Genomic DNA, 27,359 nt, shown 5'->3' with positions numbered 1-27,359 from the left:
CTACTGTGGCACCCCCTTTATCTCCTAGTTTGGTCACTATTTGGTGGTTGGATTTCAGGGACTTTATAGCTATCCTCTCAATGGTGGTGAGATTGTGGCAGATGTGATGTTTATTGATGATTTGTCTATTTATTTCCTGAAGCAATCAATGTTATAATGAAGTGCGTGGTGTGTTCAGAAATAAATGCACAGCATTCTGGGCAGACATGTCATGGTTCAATGTTCTGCTGCAAGTGTCTGTGCACTCTTGGATTTTTTTCTACTGTGCATTGTGGGACACCTATCAGAAGCCCCTGGAATGCTTTAAAAAAATCCCACAATTTCTCTCCTTTCATTACATCATTCATCTGGCTTTTTGCAATTTTTCTAGAAACCTGTATGCTGCAGCATATCACCTATGTGAGAGCTCTGATCAGTGTGAAGAAGCATGTGGCAATTTGTAATTTGAAAGCTTGCCTCCATTAAATACTACCAGTCAGTACCTAACCAGTTTGGTGTTAGTAGATCAACTGTCAGGGCTGTTGTCATGGAGGTGGACACTGCTATCTAGAAGTTGCTGTCATCTGGGTCCTAAGGCTTGGCAATGCACGGGAAGTTATTGATGAATTTGCATGTTTGGGGTTCCCAGTTTGTATTGGGGTCATTGATGGTACCAATATGCCTATTCTTTGCCCCTGACACCAGACCTTGGAGTTCATTAACAGAAAGGAGTATTTCTCCATGGTGCTTCAAGGTCTGGTGGATCACCAAGGAAGGTTCTCCAGTATTAATGTGGGGTCATCTGGAAAGGCCCATGATGACAGAATCTCTACTAACTGTACAGTTTTTTGCAGTGAGAACTGGAACTTTTGCTCCCAGAATGACTATGTATCCAGACTGAGAGGATAGATAAGGTCAAATGTAGACATAGGGAGTAGGTAATGCTGGAGAAATGACTGACATCTGTCAAATGTCAGTAAAGATTAATCATAACAATGGATGCAAATTATTTAAAATATGCATAATAATTAATATGGAAAACATAATACTATAAAGCAGGTAATAAATGTTTGGGTACACAGTGATTGTATGTGACAAGGCATCACTATAACTACTTTCCTTCCAAATTGCCACTTGTAAATGATCAATTGTTTTTCATTTTTTAAATAGCAGATCCTATTTCTAAGGTGTCTCCAGTTTTAAAATTGCCCCTAACGTCATATCTCTTTTCTTCATTATGGAAAGATTGTATGAAGTGTCATTGTAGCTGTGTCAGCCCCAGGATTTTAGAGAGACAAGGTGGGTGAGGTGATATATTTTATTTGATCTTTCTGTTGATGAGATAGACAGGCTTTCAAGCTTACACAACTCTTCTTCAGCTTTGGCAAACGTACACAGAGTTTCACAGCTAAATACAAGGTGGAGCAGATTGTTTAGCAAAAGTAGTAAATACGTTTTTCAAGGGACCATTCAAGATGAAGTGGCAACTGGGGGTATAGGTTGTTAGTGGCTTATAGATGGTTGTAATAAGCCATAAATCCAGTGTGTCTTTTCATTCCATGATTTTTAGGGTCTAGCTAAATTATGAATTTGAGCTCCCGGGTTCATCTTTTGATCGTGTTGTGCAGGTTTTCTTTGAGGATGAGGACTGATAGGTCAGATATAGAGTGATTGCTTCACCCAATATTCAGCTTCTATGGACAATGAGACACCTTTCCTAACAGAATACTTTGCTACATCTGATTACATACCTGAAACTACAATGCAAAGATCTTATTGCCAACAATGGAAAAAAGTGATAGGTTCTCACCATGAGTATGATACTGCAAACTATACTGGATTTCACTAGAACAAATGTGATTTGATTCTACTTGATTTGATTTCTGGCATATTACCAGACATAAGTCTTCGATAAAGAGATTGCAATTAATAAAATATTATCCTCACTTCTGACTGGTCAAAAATAGTTTGGACTACTGGAGTGGACTGTTTCATCACTGGGAAAGCTAAGTGACCACTGACACAGAATACTGTATTCATATTCTATTTTAGTTACAGGTAACCACACTCTTCAACAGCAATTATTATGGTAAAAGCTGCCGCAAAGTTTTACGAGGTGTTGCTTCGCTGTGAGAATCCCAAACCCTTTACTCAGGCAACATTGCCATTAATTTCAACAGGAGTTGTGCTTGAATAATGGATGCAAGATTCGGCCCTGTAATACACAGTTACATAGAATCTTCCATTCCTGGGTCTCAAAATGCCTAATAAATATTAAGTCATTAAGCCTCAAACACTTTTGTCAGGATTTCAGGTATTTGAGCACACCCATTTTCCTAACTGGTTAATGGAGATGCAGAAAAGTTAATGATAAAATGTTCATATATGGGTTTCTGCAATTCAGGGACTTAAATCCACATTGATGTCCAAAGCTGCAAAGGCTTCGAAAGGGGTCAAGTGCTCACAAAAGCTGTGAGTGCGCAACACTTTTGGAAATCAGGTCTTTTATTTAGGTAGCTAAAGATGGATTTAGCTGCCTATCTTAAGGCATCCAAGTCTGAAAAATTTGGCTTACGTGACTTGACCAAGTTTGCACAGTAAGAAAGTCATGAAGCCTGCAATAGAATCTGCCTCCCAGGCAGCAGCTTTAATTGCTAGAAGATACTGCCTCTCAAACCTAATACGACCACAGTCTGCAAATTAAGTCAACTACAGTGGTCCTTGTGAAAAAGTGAATATTTACCAAAAGTTACTACACCATGATATGTTGTAGTAATGTTGTAACCACGTTGTCCCAGGGTATTAGAGAGATGAGGTGCTTGAGGTAATATCTTTCATAAGATCAACTTCTGCTGGTGAGAGAGATAAGCTATCGAGCTTACACACAACTCTTCGTTAGGTCTTCAGAGGTCTTCCTCAGGACTTGAAGAAGAGCTCTCTGTAATATTGAAAGCTCTCTGTAAGATTGGATGCTTGTCTGCATGTATGCATCCGATGAAGTGAGCTGTAGCTCACGAAAGCTTATGCTCAAATAAATTGGTTAGTCTCTAAGGTGCCACTAGTACTCCTTTTCTTTTTGCGAATACAGACTAACACGGCTGTTACTCTGAAACCACTTGAAAGCCTCTGGTGGGCCGGGCTGGTTTGTTTACCTGCTGCATCCACAGATTCAGCCAATCGCGGCTCCCACTGGCTGCGGTTCACTGTTCCAGGCCAATGGGGGCTGCGGGAAGCGGTGGCCAGTACATCCCTCGGCCCGCGCCGCTTCCTTCAGCCCCCATTGGCCGGGCACAGCGAACCACGGCCAGTGGGAGCCGCGATCGGCCGAACCTGTGGATGCGGCAGGTAAACAAACTGGCTTGGCCCGCCAGGGGCTTTCTCTGAACAAGCAGCATCCCAAATTTGGGAAGCACTGCTCTATAGAATATGCGATAACTACTAAATCTCAAAATCTATGCTATACCTGTTGAAATTTAATAGCACTCCCTTTTTTGAGGATTGGCTGAGTTATAGTACCTCTGCCACATTTTGAGCGTTCAGTGATGAGCTGTTTGTCTTAAAATCAAACAAAATCTCTGACAAAAAGTTTTTAAAAAGTTTTCTTCTATTTTTTCATAGTTTTAAAAATACAAGCAAAAATAATATAATGTGATTTCAAGCTGTTTTTATGCTAAACTCTTGTTATTCCTCAGTATGTACGACAAAATCTAGTGTTTAAAAAAAAAAAAAAAAAGGAACAAGATCTGATTTGTAACTGAAGACATAAATCACCTGACAGTGGCTGCTATGCTTGTCATGATGTCCTTACCTTTTCTGGATCTGTGCGTGTAAATCTATACATGTATAAGCTGGATATGTGTGTAAAAATCACAATTACCGGTATAATTGTGTGTGGAGGGAGTGTTGGTGTGTATGCGCACATGCACGCAATCTTGCACTCTATATAACCTGTAGATTTACATCATTTTTTTCCCTTTAAACTTCATTAATCATCCTTGCAAATGGAATGCTTCCCTTGAGTGTCATTTTTATGTTAAAATTATATTATATTTGATTTGAAAGCAACCTAATTAAGGTATGCTTCCTGTAAGCTATTTAAGTCTCACCTCCCGATGGAATCATGGAACATTTAGAAAAATAATGAATTACATCTTATATAATCTTTATTACTGCTTTTTAAATGAGTAATATATTCAGTTTTGGTTGAAATAACATAACCCTGAGGAGCAATTTGTTTCCACAAATTAGATTGGCTCCTCACATATGAGATTGTTAAGCATGAAGAAAGAAAGTTATTTGGCTCTGTGTGCCCCCTAGGAATAGCTTTTTGTAGAACTGAACTATAAAATGTAGTCTGATTCAAGGTAAAACTGGTTAATAATAAAAAAGATGCAGCAACAGCTTGCTCTAACGTACTAGCATCTTTTATTTTTTTTTCTTCCCACTTCTTTGCTCTTAGATCAGGTGAAGCAGATGTATGTAATTGATCTGTAGGGCTCAAAAGTGAAACACAAAAAGATGGAGAGGCCAGTATGCATCTCTGACTTTGTAGCTTCTATGTCGCTTTTTTCCCCCCCCCCAGCTTTCAGTTTCTTTTCTAGTTTTACACATCTGTTAACTATTAATAAAGCCAGGGGGATTATGTCACTTTGTAAAAGAGAGTTGAGTTACTTAGTATTTTTGGAGAAAAGTATGATTATTTCTGTGAGGTAAAGTGATGTTTAGCATGTTCAACATATAGTGCCAATTAAATATTTTATGATGTGATAGTTCCCCTGCAAGAGACTTGAATATTATGCACTGTTTTGTGGAAGAGGGTTTCCAAATGATAAAGCTAAAAGATTTTAAAAAATCATTGTGATAATCGTATGGTTCTCAGTTTATCCTCTTTATATAGTTACTGTAAATTAGTAATTATCTTTGTTTTTTGCATGTAGATAGATGTATAGACTTAATTCATGGAGCATTAATAGGTTCAGAAAAGGAAATGTTACTACTAACACCTAATGGCTCTAGTGAAAGGTACATCCTAAAACACACCAAGATTTATTATAATTTCAGAACGAGGCCATGCAACATCTGCTGTCTGCTCTTTCTTGGTTAAATAGTGTATATTTATATCCTATGTAGTATAAGGCCCTGATCCAGCAAAGCATGTGCTTAACTTTTAATGTGACTAGTACCATTCAAATGAATAGGATTACTTGTGTGTCTAGATAATTTGTTGGATTCGGGCCTTAATGATGAAGCTTATTGTAAAGTTTTCTTTTAAAAAAATATGTAAATAATGGCACTTTAATCTCCCTTTTTGAGAATTTTAGCTTCATCAGACTAGTTTTTAAAGTTAATTCTCTCCTTTGCCCATAGGTCATTCACATATCATCTAGTTCATGGCCATAAATTTGGGAGGCATTATATATATTAGAATATTATTGTAGTGGAATGTATTATTTTGTGATACAAATAACAGTGGTTTAGACCTGGTGTCACTAAAAGCAGTATACACTTTTATGTAGGTTTTCATCTTTCCTCATAAAACAACTCTTCAGCTTCCCATGAAATGTTTCTGTTACTCTGCTCTAAAATCTCTTGACTTTGACCAAAAAAAAAACTGATAAAAAGGTGGCCAGAAATAACTGCAGTGTTCCAGGTTTGGTCCTGCCACAGCTGCCACAACTCTCTGGTCCTGCCACAACTCTCTGTGTTGTGGATATGATGTCAGTGTATGTATATTGAAAAAATGCATTGGCGACGTTTGTTGATGTAGCACATTGAAAAAATCTGATCTAATGTGTTGTCCACAATCACCTCTAAGCCTCTTCTAGGATCTTTACTTTCCTGGATCCCCACTCCTATTAAATATATGTGCTCGGGATGATTTCCCCAAGTTATATTGCGTTTCACATTGTGTTCATATTGTAATCAAAATAAGCCGTTCTTTATCATTTCTCTAGATTCAGTGTTTTTTGCAATTTGTTTCAAAGTTTTCTCTGCAAATACAACACTTAGACCGCAAAGCCAAATATAAATCTGAGATGCACCAATGATATTTTCATCCTCCCGACAGACCTAAACTCCCTCATAGATTTTCATGTCAAAAGTATCACCCATCCATCCAACTCTCTCTAGAACATTCCTGCAACAGTATCAACTTCCTGGACACCATGATCAGCTTTAACAATGGAACCCTACAGACAACTACATACAAGAAACACTTACCTCCACAGACCCAGTAATCACCACAGGAACATCAAGAAATCTTATCTACAACAGGTACTCAGATATCATAGAATATGCTCTGAGAAGAAACGTTGGGGTTCACACCTTCACACACTTAAAACTACCTTCACCAAATAAGGACACTCCATCAGAGAATTAAAGGACATCATGAAATGGGCCAGCCAAATAACCTGGAAGAACCTGTTTCAATACAGGAAAAAAGAACCCCACCAACCGCACACCACAAGTTGTCACCTACCACCCTCAAAAGCCATAAGGGGTCTCAGACAACCACAACCCATACTTGATGGAGGATCACATCCTGAAAGAACTTTTTCCTGACACCTCTGCTGATCTTCAAACTCCCTACCCTCACTAGGCTCATCATCAGAAGTAAGTGCCCCACAGATCAGGACACATCAACTCAAAGTGGCTCCAGAACATATGCAAAACCTGCAGACATATCTCCACTGCAGTGATAACCAATACCTCCCCACACCACACATTTCAGGATATATGGGTCCTACACATGGCTATCACAACATGTGGTGTAGCTCAATCAGTGCATCAAATGTCCCAGGAGCTACTATGTGGGTGAAACCAGACAATCATTACACTGTCAAAAGAACTTACACAGAAAAATAATAAAAAGCAAGATCACCCTATCGCCTGTGTGCAAACACTTTTCACAAAGAGATCATCCACATCCGATTTACCAGTCCTCTTCCTCAAGGAAAACTTGTACAATGCTTTCAAAAGACAAGCCTGGGAACTTAAATTCGTAACTCTGCTAGACTACTAGACACTAAAACCCATGATCTTAAAGACACTGGTTTTATGGCTCATTACAACAGTTGGTAACCTACTAACCTTCCTTTGTCCTATGATTGCTGAGGTGCTAATTGCCCACTTCATTTCATGTGCTTTCTTGCAACATGTGTTAATTCCTTATGCTTAACAATCTGTCCCACCTTGTATTTGGCTGCCTTTTCCAGATCTGAAAAAGAACTCTGTGAAGCTCTAAAGCTTGTCTCTTCCACCAATAGAAGTTGGTCCAGTAAAAGATATTACCTCACCCACCTTGTCTCCTGTTTTGGAACAATGCAGTTTGGTGTGGGTGCGATTATCCCTAAGGGAAGTATCTTAAGATGGGATAAGAAAGCAATAAGGATGTACGGCTCGTGCACCAGTTGTTCTGGATCACTTAACATGGATAAGCATAACCCAAAACAACTTTCACTTGCAGACAAGTCCTAAGTATTAACCTTCTTCCTCACTATACCAAAGCAAGAATATAAGAATTCTGGCACAGTAGGGTGATAGGTTATCCCAGGAACTTCATATACAAGATGATGATGATGTTATTTCTACCAACTACTGGGATGGGTGAATTGGGCCTGAAAGATTCTAAACCAGTCCAAACATCAACGTTCCCATATCCCCACCCTAAATCCTCTTATTAAATTGTGATTGATTTGGTTAAAATACATTCTCATTATTCTCTGTATCTGAAGCAAGCATATTACTGCAGGTTTTAACAACATTTTTTGAAATGGTGCCAAACAGGATTTGTCCTTGGCTACCCTTTCAGTTAAAACCAGGTTCAGCACCTACAGAGTTGTGCCAGCTGCTGTCACCCATTGTCAGCAACACATAAGTAGCCCAACGTGGACAACTGAGTGTGCTGGAGGAGACAATTCTGCCTCTCCATGTCCAAGGTGGAGGTCCTCAGTGCATAGCCCAGTGAGCTGTTGCTGTGGACTGGAGGCAGGTTCTGCCATGAAAAATAGAACCCTGATCTTCTATACACTCATGCATGCCCTTATACTCCAGCCCATCAGTCATCTCATTGACTTAAATAAGACTGCTAACCTGCTGCAAGACAGGGATGTACGTAAGTACCTGGCTGAATTAGGGCCAGGACAGTCAGTTCAAAAGCATAACACAAATAATGGAAATATTTATTGAGAAATCGAAATGGTTGACTGGCATATCAACTAATACCACTAAGATCATAATCTGGGATTTACATAGCCCTTTGAAACCATTTGGAACTGAAGCACAAATTATATGAGGACTATTCCCAATCAGCAGACAAACCTTTAGGATTTCACATTGGAATACTAAAAATAAAATCTATGATTAAAAACCAAACATGCGGTTCAACTTCATGTATTAAAAAATAAACCAGATGTGATTGATTTTACAGTAAATATGGTTTCATTAAGTACTGTTCCCCTACAGTAAAGTAAGGGGGGGCAAATTCTAGAAAAAATATTCTTCAAAGGATAGAGAGGAATTTTCAGTTGTGGATTTTATTTTCTACTGTTCTTCTCATTCTCTAAGTAAGAAACAGCCTTCTCCCGTCTTATCTGCAAAAAGGAGATAAGGACACAGCACAGTATTTTGAACCATCTCCTAGACTTAAACTCTGCTCTCGGGCCTCATTATTCCCTAAGGATATTGATAGAAATGTCTGTCTCAGGGATACACACTTTTTTTCAAATTATATAGCAAGTCTTTAAGAGAGGATATTTGTCTGTTATGCAGCAATATGTCTAGAAAAGGTATCCATCATGAGTGAGAAAAAAATCATTAATTTTTAAACCTGTCAGTCTGAGCAGACAAAATGGGTACCCATCTCAGCACAGGAAAATATGGGCTGCTCATCTTCCATTAAAGTTTATCACCATAAAGAGACCTCTGACATATTCTGAATTAGTTATTCTTTTCCAGCAGTTATTTTACCTTGTAACAGGAAGCTTAAACTTAAAGCTGGAGTACAAGTATTTTAACTCTGATACCAAAGAAGTGATAAAAACCTTTCATCCAAAAAACCAGAAATGTTTAAGTCAAAGCTGAAGTTGTTCCTTAGCTATGCCTAAAAGAAAGTGATGGATTTGATGGAATTTCATGACTCATAGCCTTGGTTCTTCTCTGTGATGCATTTTCACCTGTGACAATTGAACTATGAACATTCCATAAATGTAAAAATGAAACAGTGGCAATTGAAACCCCATACCATGTGGTAAACCCACCAAACTCAGCAGTTGCATGAACAAATGTTTTGTTATCTGATGTGGTTACATGGTTATCCACTTCTCAGTCATGAGTTTCCTTTCAGGCCATGTCCTGGCAGCTCATTGCTATTACAACCTCGCCACTGATAGGAAGTAGAAGCATTCATGCTAATAGCCACATTATCCCCATTCTGTAATACAGAATTTTATGTGCATTAATAGATCAGATTATTTACTGCTACCATTTTGTTTTTACCTGTTCAATGAAAAATAAAAAAAACCCCTCACTTCCACTGAAGTAAATTGATATTTAAGCAACTAAAGGCATAACTATACTTACAGCTAGATCAGCACTGCTGCAATTGATGCTGCAGTGTTGATTAAGCAGGTCTGGTGAAGACCTGCTAAGTCGATGGCAGAGTGCTCTCCCATTGACTCCCGTACTTCAGCTCCCCGAGAAGTGTAAGGTGAGTCAGCAGGAGAGGGTCTCCCATTTACATAGCATGGTGTAAGTCAACCTAAGCTATGTCAACTTCAGTTACATAACGTATGTAACTGAAGTTGCATAACTTAGGTCGATTTAAATCTGTAGTGAAGACCAGCCCTAAGATTGAATAATTAAGAATTGGGTTGTATTAGCTAATGGTTAAATCTCGACGAGATGTTTCCCACCATAGCCCTATGATTGTCCCTTTGTACAGCAAAAGGAAAAATTACTCTTGGATAGCTGGCAGCTTGCTGCGTAACCTTCTTGAGATAGCCCTACCTAGGACTTTTTCTGTAGCTGACTGTCTAGACCGTGGGGTTTGAATTCTTGACTTGAAAGGTATAGAACTGGGGCTGGGATTTTCAAAAGAACCTTTTGAAAATCTTTGAAAAGGGATTACAGCAGACCTACCTCCATGGAATAGCCACTATCGGGGGACATGAAACATACAGAACTTCTCTTACTTGGGGAACTTCATCTCAAGTGTCTGACATCTTCCAGAGTTCTAGTCCCACTTGGGCGCCATATATACAGCCAATCCCAGTAAGGCTACAAGTAGAATATGAACCTAATTCTAAAAGCTCTTTAAACTATAAACACATTGGGGCAAGGATTGTCTAGTTTCTATGTTTGCTCAGAACATAACACAGTGGGGCCATAATCCTGCATGGGGCCTTTAGCTACTACGATATTATAAATATATAAATTAATAACAAATTAATAAAATAATAAAATAATAAAACAACAACAGATAATAATAATAATAATAAAAGTATAACCCTCCACTTCTTGTTATTATGTTGATTTTACACTGTGCCTGCACCAAGGAATCCTCTCCCGGATCCTAAGTCCGCTTGCAGGAAGCAGTAGCAGACTCAAAAATCTGTAGCTCAGGTATTAGAAGAGGACACTTAACCTCTAAACAGTGGGTTAAATTCCCATAAGTATACAATAATTTAGCTGTTTCCTATGGTAATGAAAATTAGAAGATAGAGAAGTCTTGAGTTACCGTATCTTTCTAATGCACAAATGCACAGAGCGAAAGGGCGGGTGAGCTAATATCTTTTATTGAACCAACAAGTTTCCTAGACACCCAGAAGAGTTCTGTGTGGCTTGAAAGCTTGTCTCTCTCATGAGCAGACATTGGTCCAATAAAAGATATTACCTCACCCACTTTGTCTCTCTAATATCCTGGGACTGACACAGCTACAACTACAATGCATAATGAAAAGGGAGGCTTAGCAAAACATACTGTATTCTGTAATTATTATTTAAAGATTTTCTTATCAATAATAAATTCATTTTCTGAATATAGATACTGTACATCTATTGTTCTACCCTTGTAATTGCTGTGAAATTATATTGTGTTGGTACTAATGAAAAATTTTCAGTAAAGGAAAAAAGTTATAACAAATGGCACATTTACAAAACAAGACAACAATTCATTGAAAAGATTTTCAAAGTTGCTGTTGTATTTCTGTTTAATAACTACATAGTTACTATAGCAATTGTATCATCATGTGGAATATATGTTCCAACATTATATGGTAATTGTGACTGGTAGTGACATTTGCTATGGTAACTGGAGTTCTTGAAAAACTGGTTTCATAATCTAAATGGTTCTCAGAAATAAATTAGCAAGGAAAACAAACACTCCCCCCCAATGTTAAGTAAATAATGTTTTAGTTGGAAATATCAATTGTAATTTTACATATTTCTAACCAGTTTGAGAAGTATAGCTCTGAATCAAAAGCTTTGATTTCCAGTTACTATTTACTCCATAAGGTATTTTCTGTACCTTTTAAAAATAGCAAAAAATTAAAGACAAAAGTCCTGTATTCTCCTGTAACGAGGAAGAAACTAGAGCAATGCTGTCACAGCCTCATTGGCTATAGCTTTTCCATTTTCCCCAAGGAGAGGGTTCCACGGCACAGAAGAGAAAACTAATGGAAGCTGATGCATCTTAATATTTTATCAACTCCTACTGTGCTGTTGGTTGGAAGAAGTGGGAGGAAGCTAGCTAATACCCCTACTCCACCCTCCACCAGCTCCGTCCTCACCTCTCTACACACTCCAACTCTCAGAAGTTGAAATCCTTAAAGAGGGCTTTTTGTGGGATCTTGGAAAAGGTGCATTATGCCACAAATGCATAATTCAACTTTTTGCTTCCTTCCTTCCCCATAACTTATAATAAGAGAGAATTCTCCACATTCTATAGCAGCCCAGAATTTTCCTAGGGAACTGCATTGCATTACTGAGACTAACATCCCATCCCCGACATGTCCCTGCCCTCACCTATACACCAAGGCTCTGAGGAGGGGTATCCTAGGACAGATTATGTTGATCTGACACTACGCCTGCACCAAGAAATTCTCTCCCAGACTCTTGTGGCATATTGGGCCCAGGGTTGGGGACTAAGCCTGTACCAGTTAAGCCCTCAGTCATTTCTATTCCATACTGACTACAATGTAGTTAATACCACTCATGTCTTTATAGCTGCTGGAATCAACTTTCCTGTTGCTCCTGGGAATTTTTCTGAGGCTTTGTTTTCTCAGACCAGTATGTGGCAGCTCTTAGTAGATGTACCATGGAATTTTATAGAAGCATTGTGATATTGTCTGCAGGGCTTTGGAGCTGTGCTCTGGCTCCGCTCCAGCTCCAGGCAAAAACCTGCAGCTCCACTGCTCCAGAGCTGCTCCGCGCTCCAGCTCCGGGTTCTGCTCCAGAGCCCTGATTGTCTGTCTTATTATCTATCCCTTTCCTAATGGTTCTTAAGATTGTTTGCTTTGACTGCCATTGCACACTGAGCTGATGTTCTCGGAGAACTATCCACAATGACTCCAAGATCTTTCTTGAGTTGTAACAGCTAATTTAGATACCATCATTTAGTATGTACAATTTGGATTATGTTTTCCAGTGTGCATTACTTTGCATTTATCAACATTGAATTTCATCTGTCATTTTGTTGCCCAGTCACCAAGTTTTGTGAGATTCCTTTTTAACTCTTCGCAGTCTACTTTGGACTTAACTATCTTGAGTAATTTTGTATCATCTTCAAATTTTGCCACGTTAGTGTTTGCCCCTTTTTCAAGATCATTTTTGAATATGTTGAACAACACTGCTCCCAGTATAGACACGTGGGGGACCATCACTATTTACCTCTCTCTATTCTGAAAACTGACCATTTATTCCTACCCTTTGTTTCCTATCTTTTAACAGTTGCTGATCCATGAGAAGACCTTCCCTCTTATCCTATGACTGCTTATTTTGCTGAAGAGCCCTTGGTGAGCAACCTTGTTAAAGGCTTTCAGAGAGTCTAATTACACTATATCTACTGGATCACTCTTGTCTACATGATTGTTGATCCCCTCAAAGAATTCTAACAGATTGGTAAGGCGTGATTTCCCTTGACAAAAACCATGTTGACTCTTCCACAACAAATCACGTTCATCTAAGTGTCTGATCATTCTGTTCTTTACTATTGTTTCAACCAATTTGCCTGGTACTGATGTTATGCTTATCTGCCTATCATGGCCAGGATCACCTCTGGAGCCTTTTTAAAAAATGGATGTCACGTTAGCTATCCTCTAGTCATTTAGCACAGAAGTAGATTTAAATGAAAGGTTGCATACCACAATTAGTAGTTCTTCAATTTCATATTTGAGTTCCTTCCGATCTCTTGGTGAATACCCTCTGGTTCTGGTGACTTATTACTGTTTAATTAATTAATTTGTTCCGTAACCTCATGGAATTCCTCAGATTTCTCACCTTAAAAAGAATGGCTCAGGTGTGGGAATATTCCTCACATCCTCTGCTGTGAAGACAAATGCAAATGATTCATTTAGTTTCTCTGTAATGGCCTTACCTTCCTTGACTGCTCCTTTAGCACCTCAATTGTCCAGTGTCCTCTCTGATTGTTTAGCAGTCTTCCTGCTCCTGATATACTTAAAAATGTTTTGCTGTTACTTTTTAAGTCTTTGGCTAGTTGCTCTTCAAATTCTTTTTGGCTTGCCTAATTATATTTTTACACTTGACTTGTGAAAGGTAATGCTCCTTATTTTCCTCAATAGGATTTAACTTCCAATTTTGAAAGGATGTCTGTTTGCCTCTAACAGCTTCTTTACTTTTTTGTCCTCTTACTATGTTTTTTAATTTTGGCTACACATATAATTTGAGCCTCTATTATAGTGTTTTTAAAAAGTTTTCATGCAGATTGCAGGCATTTCACTTTTGGGACTGCACCTTTAGTTTCTGTTTAATTAGCTTCCTCATTTTTGTGTAGATCCCCTTTCTGAAATTAAATATTACTGTGGTGGACTTCTTTGGTGTTTTCCCCTCCTAAAGGGATGTTAACTTTAATTATATCATGGTCACTATTACCAAGCAGTTCACTGGCAAGAGATTACATGTAAATGTTTCTTGTAATAATTTTAATTAGCTATTGAAATGCTATTATAATTTAAGATACTAACTGCTTCTCTTCCTAAACATAGATTGTTTAGATGATGTATACCTGGAAAGGAGACTAAGCTAATCTTCATGAAGGAAAAAACTGAATGAATGGAAAAATGAAGGAAAAAACTGACTGAGAATCAGGGCCATTGTATACTTATGGTGGCTTTTATCATGCTGTCTGGAGTACCTCACTACCCTGAGTGCCCACCTCAGGGCAGATTGTCAAAAACAGATCAGACACCTCAAACTGGTGGTGTGTTCTAGAATTATATTTCACCAAGCCAACACCACATGTAAACTCCTGGATCACTGTAACAGTCTTACTCACAGACAGTCCCCTTAAACTCTCCAGTCTATCTTGCCACCCAGACAAACCGGACTTAGTAATAAATGTTCACAAAAATCACACCGCATTCAGGTTGCGTCCAGTCCCAGGAGATCAATCACTTACTCCAAATCAGTTGGTATCCTAGATCTTCAACCAAAGACTATGCCTGTAGCCAATCCTGTAATACATTTTCCAAAGGTTTATTAACTAGGAAAAAGAAATAAGAGAGTTATTTACAGGTTAAAGCAAGCAAACACACACGAGTTATCAAAATCCTAAGAGTGACAGAGTTGTAGTGATCTGCCAATTCAAAGTGTCTTTTGGGGCAGCCCCTGGGGATCTCTGGCTTCAGCTAGGTATCTCTAGTCCTGTCAGAGTTAAAACAAAAAAGAGGGAAATTTTTCCTGTGACTTTGTTTTATTGCCTTCATTCAACTCCAAGTTCATGGGATGAGCTTCCTTGTACTTAGCATTTCTCAGGTGCAAAAGTCCCAATAACCAGTTGTGATGTTCCTTGATGGCCCATCTGATTTTGATAGTCCTTCTGGATTGGAGGGCGAGAGGGGATGGGGAGGGATGATTCCCATGCCTGAGTTCTTAAGTTCACAGCAAATACTTTCAAAGTTATAAAGCAAAGTGTTCATATTTTCTTATAGTATGGAATACAGACATTACAAGTGAGATTAACACATGCAGCAATTTACAAGCATTTCGTGGAGTCTAAACAACACTAAAAACATTCTTATAAGACTAATACTATTTTGAGCAAAACTAATGTACAGGTGAACTGGTCTGGTGTCCAGCCATGAGTTTGTTAGTTCTTTGCTAATGCCTGCAATCTTGGCAAGAGCTGGCATCAAGCCTGCCAGTGTCAGTTTTCTTGTGAAAACCCTTAAACATCCATTTCTCAATTCTTAGCTTTTTCAACATATGAAAGGCCTGAAAGCAGTCGTGTGTTCAGTTTTTCTTCAGGATCTGCAACAGAGCTGTTTTCTTTAAGGCCTGGGTGGATACAGCCCTTAGGTAAAAGCCAAAGATATTAGAAGGGTCTGTAAAAATGGTCAATGGGATGAAGGTGCCTGGAGAAAGGTGGACCTGGAGTAATTGAGGAAGGGTGAGAAGCTTTCAACATCTTTAAGGGAAGCAGAAAAGAGAAAAACTGAAAAGCTCTGAAGTTAATCCTTAGGCAGCCGCTATTTTTTCATACCACTTTTGAAATGATGGGATAAGGAGGAAGCAGACAAGAGTCCATGGTAGCCTGAAGGTTAAGAGTGAAAATTCTAAAAAAAAGTCACAGATTTATTTGCATGGTTTATTTCTCAATACCCCTCATTATGCACTAATAATTTTGTATTAGAATGCCTGATATCCAGACTGAAGATTTAATAGTATTTAATCACATCTTTCTGAGCACTGTCAAACAAAAGTCTCACATTGTATACTCTGCATATGTTATTTGTACAGGCAATGCTTGCTGTCTTTCTAATTTACCACTGCTGCTTCTACATCAGAGCTGTTGACACTTGGCAATCAAAACTGCACTTATCAAATCTGAATACATTACAGGGCTAACTCACCTTTGGACTATTAAGAGAAAAGACTTTTAAAAATTAAAGGAAAAAAAATCAAATGAAATTCAGCAGCCATACAGTTTTATAACATTCAAGGCAACTTGAGTATTATATTTCCAACATTTGTTTCTGGTAAAGTGCAATAACTAGAAAAAAGAGGAGCGAATAATGCAACATAGTAGATGAGACTATGAGGCTAAGGTGTTGCCACATTTCTCACTGTTGGCAGTTTGGAGAAGGAAAAATAAATGGCTTGGAGAGGAAATATAGCATACCTTTTTTAGATGTAATTTTTGCATTAGTTTATGTTGTGCATGAAAGCTAGCTTATATATGTAAAATATTATATTTAGTCCTATAATGGGAGATGGGATCCAACCAGAACTGCAGATCCTAACAGCCAGGAACTTTGGGTTCATGTTCGAAATACCTACAGAGCCCAGTCTTGCAGCCAACACTCTCTTGTCATTATAGAATCATGTTGTGAAGGGTTGGGTCACAGATACCCCCTTGGGACTGCCACCTGATGTGCTGGGACTACCTCTGAGCCCATTTTCCCTGACAGCTTGGGACTTCAGTACCCTGCCTTGTGAGCCAGACACACTAGCCTGCTACAAACACAGACCCAGGTCTGAACCACATCCCCCAAAAGCTGCAGGCTTAACTGAAAACAGCTTAGGAAGTGCTCCTGTCTCCAACACCCAGATACCCAGTTCCCAGTGGGGTTCAAACCCCAAATAAATCCGTTTTACTCTGTATAAAGCTTATACAGAGTAAACTCAAATTGTTCGCCCTCTATAACACTGATAGAGAGATATGCACAGCTGTTTGCTCCCACAGCAATTAATTACTTGCTCTGGGTTAATTAATAAGTAAAAAAGTGATTTTATTAAATATAAAAAGTAGAATTTAAGTGGTTCCGAGTAATAACAGACAGAACGAAGAAAGTTACCAAGCAAACTAAAATAAAACATGCAAGTCTAAGCCTAATACAGTAGGAAACTAAATGCAGGTAAATCTCACCCTCAGAGATGTTCCAATAAGCTTCTTTTACAGACTAGACTTCCTCCTGGTCTGTGTCCAGCAATCACTCACACCCCCGTAGTTACTGTTCTTTGTTCCAGTTTCTTTCAGGCATCTCTTTGGGGTGGAGAGGCTATCTTCTAAGCCAGCTGAAAACAAAATGCTGGGGTATCCAGGACCTTATATAGCCTTTCTCTTGTGCAACATCAGAGCCACAAGATAGAGTCTCTAGCCACCTGGGCAAGTCACATGTCTATGAATGATTCAGCCTTTTGCAGGCCGACGCCATTGTTCACATGTTAGTTTGAACGTTCCCAGGAAAACTCAGATGTGGATTGGCGTCCTCCCAAAGTCCATTGTTAGTTAAGTACTCCCAATTACTTGAATAACCCCTTCACACTATGTTGACCCAATCTGCCTTATGTTCTTCCTACAGCAAACACTTTAAATACAAGAATAGAGCCAATGCTCATAACTTCAGATATAAAAATGATACATGCATACAAATAGGATGAATATATTCAGTAGATCATAACCTTTGCAAAGATATGTTACATGGCATATCTAGCATAAAACACATTCCAGTTATGTCATATTTACACTCATAAGCATATTTCTGTAAAGCATTATGGGGTGCAACATCACACATGTCTCAGACAGTCTGAACCAAAAAAGCTGGTCTTGAGCCACTGCCCACTCCTCCAGCATCTTGTGGAATTAAAAATCTGAAGTCATACTGGTAGGATCCATGTCTAATTATGTCATTGCTATATTTTGTGTCATACAACACAGTTCTGCCCACAGGCAAAAGAGATGTGAATTGCAGTGTTAATGCTATCACGTCCCTTTTGGTCAGATGGAGCGCTATAGAGTTCACTCAGTCCCCTGTTGAGGTCAGTCAGCTCCTTTTGCCTGAGTCTCAACGGTAGTCCCATTCTATGAAGAGTGCCAGTTTCAGTCCACTGGGATGTACAGTTTTTCCCGTTATACTTGGTGGGGCAGCTGGTCCTGATATTCAGACAGACAGTCTGGAAATCCCTTCAGTCCATATGTCATTGGTCCCCAAACTTTCCCCCCCCCCCCTTACTCATCTGCATCCTTCCCCCCAGAACTGGGAGAAGGGCCACAGTTCCCAGGAGGAGGGACATGGACAGGGGTAAGGTGGGGGCAAGGCTGGGGCAAGGCTGGGGGCAGATCTGGGGTGGGAAGCAGGGCTGGGGCCAGGTCAGGAGCCATGGCCGGGGGCCAGGCCAGAGCAGAGCTGGGAGTGGAGTGGGTCTGGTTGGCGCTTCCTCCTCTCCCACCATGAGGGGAGGCTTAGGCCCCCCACACCCACGCACTCCCCCCAAACCTACCTCCACACCTCCTGGGAGGCACACCCCATAGTTTGGGGACCTCTGCCTTAAGTCTCTCAGGGGTCAGTAAGGGAACCCAGGCCCACCCACTCCACTGGGGTCCAGCTCAGGGCCCTTAACCCAGGCAGGTGTAATCAGGCCTCAGCAACATCTGCTGTGCCATGAGTTCCTTCCTACCTCCCATGGATCAGTAGGCTTCTGCAGCCTGTCAATCCGGTTGTCCCTTCTCTGGGGTGTTGTCTCTGGGCGGCTTCTCCACAGCTTCCTGGCAGAAGGAAGAGGTAAAGTTCAATGTCAGAGATGAAAAATTAGAACAAGTGGAAAAATTTGCATACCCATGAGGACTAGTATTGAAGAATGGGAATTGTGAAAATGACATAAAAAAGAAGAATCAGACTAGCCACTACTGCATTTGGGAAAAAAGCTCTGCAAGATCTGGAAGGCTAAACACATTTAGATAAAACCAAAAAATCAGCATCTTACAAGAAAACTGTAGGGGTCGGAATGTTGGAGTATGAAGAAAGCCAATGAATGGAAGTTACTGATCACAGAAATGAACTGGCTGAGAGGGCATACTGAGAGTTTCAAAAATGAAGTGATAAGAAAATGGCTGTTAGAGAAGACTCAAGAAAGATTGGATGACTTGGAAACATGTCAAAAATTGACCGAGAAAGGGGATCATGGTTATACATATCAGAGTGCAAGGAACTAGAAGAAAGGAAAACCATTGGATAGACATGGTGAAGCATGACATAGAACAGAAAGTTTTAAAGATAAATGAAACAGTGAAACTGATACAAGACAAAGTGGTGGGAAGATTTGGCCCTATTGTCACTGCTGAGCTGATGGGTATTAAAGAAGAAAGAAGAAGTATTACCAGGTGTAATACTTGCAGTGTACCTGATTATATTTAACAAAACTTACATGTTAAATGAACAGAGAAACACTTACCCCCTGGAAAGAATATGAAAATGAACAAGCAAACACTTCTATAAGTAAAACAGACATGCAGAGTGCAGATCACACAGCACTGCTTTACTTGCTCTGGGTGACAGGGCAAATATTAACCTGCACCACGGTTGAGTGATTTTTGTCCACAGCAATATCAACAACATTCTGTTCTGTTTTCCTCCCTCACTGCCTGTCAACTCCCACTGAAATTTTCTATATTTCAGGTGCTGACTCTGGTTTCCCTTGACATAAGTCGATGATTTGTGTCCCATTCAATTTAGTTCACGTGAAAATACTCATAGCTCCTTGCCATAAGTCAATGGATGATAATTGCATTGATCCATCTTGCAGAGGGCTAGGAAAGGGCAGCGTTCTGATAACTGCGTAACCGGAGGCTGCTGCTTGTTAAAATTAGTAAATTTGACTGTTTGACTGATTTGATTCCAATCAGCCTTGACAAAGCTATGCATAAAATAGGGAGGGTTAAATGTGCCAATAAATGAATTACCTTTATGTAACATTCCTGGTAGAGATATTGATGAGCATGCTATGGAACCTGCAGGTAAGGCAATTTGCCAACATTGCCTCTCCTTAATAGGATGGATGAATGGTTCAGGTAAAATAAAGAACCTGCCTAAACCTTCATTTAGTATCTGAGTATTTCATTTTTAAACTTAATGTTCTAAAAAGCTCAGTATACTTTTCCATTACCATTGTCTTTTGCCACCTCTGTGCTGTAAGATTCTGTCCAGGAAAGAAAGTAGAGATACCAAATATACCAGGAGAAAAACTATCCTTATGGAATTTCCAGACCAAAGAGGTTTGGATAAGTTTTAATATGATTTGGACAGCCCCCTAAAGTTTTCAGTACTTTTGGAACTTAATCTTCAAACTTTATCATCTCCCGTCACTGCTTCTTAGTGCATGCAGAATTTTCACCATATTCAGATATGCATGAGTCACTATTTCCAGAGTATCAGAGAAGTTAAAGATGAAAAAGTGCAGTTCATCTCGGTACCATTGCAGGATAGTCTCTAGTATTTATCTAGTCTCCAGGAGCGAGGTGGCTTCCACCACTTTAATGGGGTGGGGGGAGGGAGGTTATTCTCCACTTTAATAGATATCTTTCTTACGAAAATATTTCTGATATTCTGCCTATCTTTTCCCTTTCTCAGTAGAGTCAGGCTCCAAAGTCTTCCTGATCCAACACTAATTCCATAGTGAACATTTCAACATGAAAAATACTGACTGGCTGGCCCTGAGAAGTCATTCATCTATCCCCATGGCACTAGGCCATGTTCAAATATTGGAACCCGTTTTAAGGATGATGTAGCATGTCCCACTCCACTGGACACTACTGGAGGAATCTCCCCTGCATACCCTCCCACACAAGCTAAGGCATCAATGCCCCAGCCTGGCCCTATTTTCTTTGTTCCTCCACTGAAAGATTTCCAGATCATTGCTGGTGTTTTTCCATTTCCATGCAACATACAGTATCTGAGCATTCAGAGATACCCAAGACAAATGTTTTGAGCCAGAGTGAATTCAATGGTAATTGTAACCTTTTCAGTGCCTGTCTATTATGCAGGTAGTCTATTGTATTGAGAGTCTATAGGAACTTCAGAGTACTTTAATACTGCTAAAGGTGCTTTTTTCTTCACACTAATCTTCCTTTTCTGCCTGTTTGCTGGGCATACACAGAAATGGTCCTTTCCTCTTCTTAATTTTGATAATGTATTAAAACTTTCTTACCACAAAGGAGGGAAGATGAGCTGGAACATGTGTTTTTGCTCTATAGAGAATCCTCTGAAAAAAACTCAGATAGAATGATTGTTGCAAAATCCATTATTCATTAAACTACTTCAGAACTTTTCTCATTAGATGATGAAAGAGGCAATGAAATTGCCTCTCTTTTAAAAGGGGAAGTGGGGCTCACTAAGAGAAATTACTGGCAATTTCCCTCTTCCTCTGAGGTACCTACAGACCCAGCAGACCTAAAATAATAGTGGAGACACAGGTAAAAGCAGGACTCTAGCAAAACAGAAGATGAAGGTGGGAAGTTCTATCAGCCTATGATGCCAAATGTTCTATAAGATGTGTGATAGGATAGTAGGTTTAGTGCTGCAAAAAGTTATCACACAGATGTCTCAGGCAGTTGTATTAGGTGACCTCTTAGTCACTGTGTAATAGGGTCTGGAGGTGCATCTCTGTGAGCCAATGAGTGGCCAGCTGAGCTGAATGTGTTAATTTATGCTTGGTGAATCAGTCGTGCTTGAATTATAACTAGACTCGACATCTATTTGAGTGTGTAGGACCCCTGTTAGGACTCTTTAAAATATGAGGGAAATGGCCATGCCCATAAGTGTGCCCCTTTACCACCCCAGTGTGCTCCTTTACGATCCCTCCTTCCCATATTGGTGCACAGTGTCTATTATGTCTCGTTTGAAAAGGCTATACATGCCCAGAAGAGCCTGAAATTCCATTTTTAGATGTCTAAACTGCCAATTTTTCTTGCACAAAATCATGAAAATTCTGGACATAATCTTTACACCCTGTCCCCACCAAAAATCACAAAATTTCCAAGAGGCCATTCAAACTTCAGGGTTCAGTCACCTGCTTTTGTGACATCCCTTCTCCCTCCTGTACCTAGTCTCCCTGCCTGTGTTATACACAGGCCTTCTATTGATGCTCATTTTCTTTATATCTACATGCCTTCCAAACATTAATGACATAACCCTTCCAACATCCCTGGGAAACAGGGCAGTTCTAAGTGCATTTTACAGATGGAGATGCTGAGGCAGAGAGAGATTAGTAGCCTGATTTTAAGGATTGCCAAGCACCTGCAGGTCCAATTAATATAAATCAGAAGCTGGGGTGCTCAGCACCTCTACAAATCATGGTATGCATAGAGCTGGGTGAATAGCCGATTTTTTGGTCAGTTGGCAATTTCAAATACTGGAAACATTGGTTTTGATTTCAACCATTATTATTAATTATTATTATTATTTTACAATCAAAAACATTTTAAGGAAATGTTGAAACAAAAGTCATTATAAGAGAAAAAAAATCAAATCATTCTATATTGAAAATGTCAAAAGGTAACATTTTGATTCCTTTCCCCCCTCCCCAAACTGAACAATTGGACAAAAATCAACACAAATTTGCAAAATGTTGCAGTTTCACCAAATCTGCATTTTTTCACTGAAATAAGTTTTGAATGAAAACTTTCACTCAGCTCTTGTCACGAGGCCCCAGTTCTGCACTCTGACTTACAGCATATGCAATTTCTATTGATTTCAGTGGAAGTCATATGGGTGTTTTTCAGAGCTGTGCATTGCACATAAAATATTACTAGAACGACATCAAATGACTGTTCATTTTAATGTGGTCATTTCCTTAAAGGCAAATTATGCCAGGCTTTGTAACTTTGCTGAGTACTAACTCTCAAGCTAGTAGCCATCACAGTTTCAATGGAACAATTTAAGGAGTGCAGTGCTATTCACAGTGAGTAAAGGTTCAAGAAAAGGCTGAATGTCAGTGATCAGTAAAGCCTTTTAAATGATAATTAAAAGCCAGACAGAGGGAATAGGCCCCATCCCCTTGTAAATAAATAAGTTTTGAAATAATGCTGATCCTGATTTCTTATCATTATTTCAGTTGGAAAACAGGAGGTTTTTTTATAAGAAGCAAACACAAACATGCTCAAGGGCATCTAGATTAACTGTAACTATATATTGGTAATTAATTATGGGTTTATTGATGTACATTTAAGTCAGGTAAGATGCAACTTACTTGATTCTCAACCTAGGCCCATGGGGAAATAAACATACTTGTGTTCTAATGTGTTGTACTGCTCAGTGGCGAATTGGCCAGGCATCGTATTTTTGCTGTTTTGAGATAAAAGAGATTGTAGCAGTCTAAGAACACCAGCACTATTGACTAGTTTTGTGTTGAACTGGAGTGAAATTTTCAATAATAATGTTGAATGTCTGGAGGAGAAAGCACAAGGCAATTCTTGAAGACGATCATAAATTAATGCATGAAGATTGGTCTGCTATTCCTTCCCATCCTTGGGATAATAGAGAAGGTAAGGTGCTTATAGTAAGTGACATGAAATTGAATTGTTAAAAGAAGAAAATTAGGATAAACCAGAGACCCATGACCTCTTAACTCATTGGTGAGAGTGAAGAGCAACTGGTAAACAGGTGATTAATCAAAATGTACAGTGTACAGGAATCTCATTATTTGCTGACTGAGTTTCATAATTTCAAGTTTTGTCTGAAAGATTGAAACAAATTTTCAGGTAGGGCCTGATCCAAAGTGTATTGCATCCAATGGGGTCTTTCAGATTACTTCAGTGAATTTCAGACCAGATCCTTAATGGAGATTAGAAGAGTAAAATGGTATGCAAGGGATACCCCCATTTTTGAGTAGACCACATATCAACAGAGAGACTGCCTCATTGGCCATCTTCCCTCCCATTTCCAGTTCTGCAAATTACTTAACTTTTCCTGAGAAATCAAATTCCATTCCTGTGGCAACTACAATTACTCACATGGAAAATCAGTAGCAGCAACACATGTGGTTTTAGTGGTCATTAATGCGACTCACCATGAAGGAGGGGCCAGGATCAGCTGGCCAGCAAGATCTCCAGACTGCCAGTGTGATCCACGGATCACAGATTGCAAACTTCCCCTCTTTTTCCACTCTGCTTTGAAAATATGCTGTACTCTTCTTTTTAAATATATCTATAGATTAAACAAACTCTCCTGTCATACTAACACAGTTTAAAATATACCTACACTTGAATTTTTTTTTGTTCATAAGTGACACATGAATAAATGGACATTGATTATGTCTACCTTTTTTCTATTTTTGATTCCTTTTCTTTTTCTCAGATTTATCAAATTGGCCATCTCCAGGCATGCTACTAATAAAATGACACTAAAATAAATCACTGTATTGAGTTTACTCCTACATGTTAATAATGGGCGGGATTTTCTATAGCACCTGTGGGATTTGTGCTCCTAAATATTTTAGGTGTTTGTGAAAATTCCACCTATATTTGACAAATTCAATGGAACCAGTACAGCGGAAAAAGGCTAAACTTATTCATATTCAGGGAGCAATGAGTCTTATTGCAATCTGAATTATTTATTGGTCAGATCTGCCTTTCTCTTATTTATTCTGTTCTATAAGTAATATCTTGACAACAGTATATACAGCATGGTCTCATGTAATCTATCAAAGAAGAAAGTCTGACAATTTAATCCCTAATGAGGTAAATTCAGATCACCCAAAAGCAACAATGTCATATATTGCACTTATATTGCCTTAGCAAAACTGGAAGAATATGGATTTTCTCCTCTTCTCTGCCTCCTATATTCCAGAATATCTTTTTGCTTCCAGGCTGCCTGCATAATCCTTTACTTATGTATATTGGATGTAAAAGTTACTATTAAGAATTTTCAAAACTACCAGAAGAATTAATGAAGGCAATGGAAATGTTCTTAAATTATAGTCTGAAATATTTAAGGATTTGAAAAGGGAGGCTAAATTTATGTTGTAATGCCAATTCCAGAAATGCAGTCAGTTTATCATGAGTCATTTTCTGGTAATCCCTGAAGTATGGAAATTATACTTTAATATCATTTTCCATAACATTGACTTTGCAATGGAGAAAAATGCTGAGCCTGATTCACCACTCAATTACGTAAGTGTGATACCTTTTACTTCGATGGAGTCACATTGGCATAAAATTAGTATAACAGAGTGCAAAGTCTGATCCACTCTCTCTAAATAATTAGACCAGTTAGTTCTTAAGCTCTTTTTTTCTTTTTGCAATTCAGAATTTCTTATCATCTAAATGTACTGGCGAAATTATCAATGGGCACTACTGAACAAACCTAATCTGTATTCAACAGGTTGAACTCCACTTGAAGGGTCTACTAGGAAGAGAAAGTTGTTTCTAATATAACATTAGAAAAGTTTTTAAGAGAGTGACACATAATAATTTACTAGTGCTAGGACTGGGGGAGAAGGCTGCAAAGGGCAGTGATTATAAGAACACATTCAGGAAAAGCCATTGATACTGTTGCAGGGCAAGCATGTCCTGTCCCCTTATGGGGTGGGGTAAAGGTTGTTATAGCCTTGCAACTAAATCTGCCCAATCCGTCTTAGTCTCAGGGTGCTTTGGCCCAACATCCACAGTCAAAGGTGGCTGCCCTCTCCTTCCGGGCTGTGTGGCCTAACAGCCAGAGCCAATAAGGCTGCCCACCTCAGCAGGACTGTGTGGCCTAGTGGCCAGTCAGGGAAGTGGGTCACCACCTGGGGTGCATGGTGGCTGGGATAGGGGGACCTGGGCCCTCCCTACACCACTTGGTCCCAGAGCAGGGCCCTGGCAGGGGCGAACGTGCTCGTCACTCAGTCGGTGGGGATCTGATCGAAACGTGCTGATGCCACCCAGTGCAATGACTAGTCCCATGAGCTACTTCCTATCCCTGATGCAGTGGTCTGGTTTCTTTGGGCCCCTTAGCCTGTTCGGCTCCTGGTAGCTCCAACCTTCTTTGGGTGTCTGCAGGTACCTGGGTATCAACCAGGATCTTGGTGCCTCTGACTTTCATGGTCTGGGGCTTCCACAGCTTCCAGGTAGAGCATCTTCCTCATTCCTCAGTGGTCAACCTCAACTGAGCCAAGCTGCTCCCTTTTATACCTGGCTTCCAGCTGGAGCACGCCCAGCAGGGTCGAGGAGGCGTGGCCTCCATGGCCCTTAGGGTGGAGTTAATCCCTGCAGGGTCACTGCAGGGCAAGACGCTCTGTCACAGATACATAGTTGTCTATAATTTTCCAATGCTATTCCTCTCCCACCCCCAGAAAAAGACACAGGGGGAACAGAATAAAGAGTACTCATGTCCTAGTTAAATGTGGCACAGAACTTTTTATCTCATACTCAAACAAATATTTTACCCAAGGACAGGCAGTGCCTCGTGCATGAAGACTTATCCCTTCCTTCCAAATAATATTCAAAAAGGAATAATATGAACAGATATAAAGGAATAACTTTGGCCCTAACAAGCAGCTGGAATGTGGTACAAGCCTGTGGATTATTGCTGGCACACTTGACTGCAGGAGGAGAGTAGTCCCAGGTTCAAAAGTAGCCGACAAGCAGTAGTCCCTTGTTATGAAGTCATTTAGGTTTTTGTCATCTTCCTCTGTTGCTGTTTGCTGCTATTCAATACTTTTTTCCATGGCATGAACACTACTTTTCAACTTGTTTTTATAATGCGCTTAAATAGATAAATCTATCCAGGAATAAACCAATGTATTTAGAGCAATAACGACATGCCTTGGAGCTGCTACATACAATATTTATGTAAGGATTCTTTTCCCCTACAATAATAGCATTGGAGACATTCAGTGAGCATATTGAGTACATTTGGTAGGTAGTCTCAGGGGTCAAGGCTCCTGCATTAATGCTGTGTCAGTGTTTGGTCAGGCTTTAGAGCTCTGAGACCAGTCTCAGTTCAGAGGAAGGCTTGATGTCTGAGGCTGCTGGCTGGCTAATTTAAATGAGTTTATTTTTAAAGTAAGTGTCCTGTGCAGGCTGCATATGTAACAATGAACATTTAAGGTTTACAATTGCATTTGTTTTGCCATTTACATATTCTCCCTTTTCAGTGTGGAATCATAGCACTTTCTTGGCATCCAACGGCAGAAGCCATTTTCACATTTGAGAGACCCACTCCAGTCCAAAGAAGGCAGCTACTGTCCATGGATTCTGTGCAGGACTCCTGGACTCTGCATCCATGGAGAACGGTTGCTTTTCTGAAGCAGGAACACCCCAATAATGCCTAATTCTGGATTTTATTTTACCTGTTTTCTCAAAAGCGGACTTTGAATCTGCCCAGCATGATCAGAAGCTGTCTTTACACTTTCTGATAGCGCTGTATAACCATTTTCCGTCACTAAACTTT

The 27,359-nt window shown here is 39.6% G+C and overlaps 1 protein-coding gene across 2 annotated transcripts in view; it reads right to left on the bottom strand.

The window, feature by feature from the left end:
• Positions 1–27,359, bottom strand: part of LOC311526749 (uncharacterized protein) — a 148,478-nt gene that overhangs the window by 43,444 nt on the left and 77,675 nt on the right. The window contains exons 5-7 of one of the 2 annotated variants that reach the window (XM_084640107.1): positions 18,613–18,700; positions 14,612–14,695; positions 13,474–13,519 (exon numbers count right to left, since the gene is read on the bottom strand). In XM_084640107.1, coding sequence (XP_084496233.1) covers positions 14,630–14,695; positions 18,613–18,700 — 154 coding nt within the window. In that variant the 3' untranslated portion in view covers positions 13,474–13,519; positions 14,612–14,629. Of the gene's footprint in view, positions 1–13,473; positions 13,520–14,611; positions 14,696–16,985; positions 18,089–18,612; positions 18,701–19,386; positions 19,475–27,359 lie in introns of those variants that run through there. The other variant, XR_014713119.1, reaches the window with a different exon arrangement.

The sequence above is a fragment of the Lepidochelys olivacea genome (genome assembly GCF_965140295.1).
Source record: "Lepidochelys olivacea isolate rLepOli2 genome assembly, chromosome: 9".
NCBI classification, from domain to species: domain Eukaryota; kingdom Metazoa; phylum Chordata; order Testudines; family Cheloniidae; genus Lepidochelys; species Lepidochelys olivacea.
This window is presented reverse-complemented; position numbering and strand designations above follow the sequence as displayed.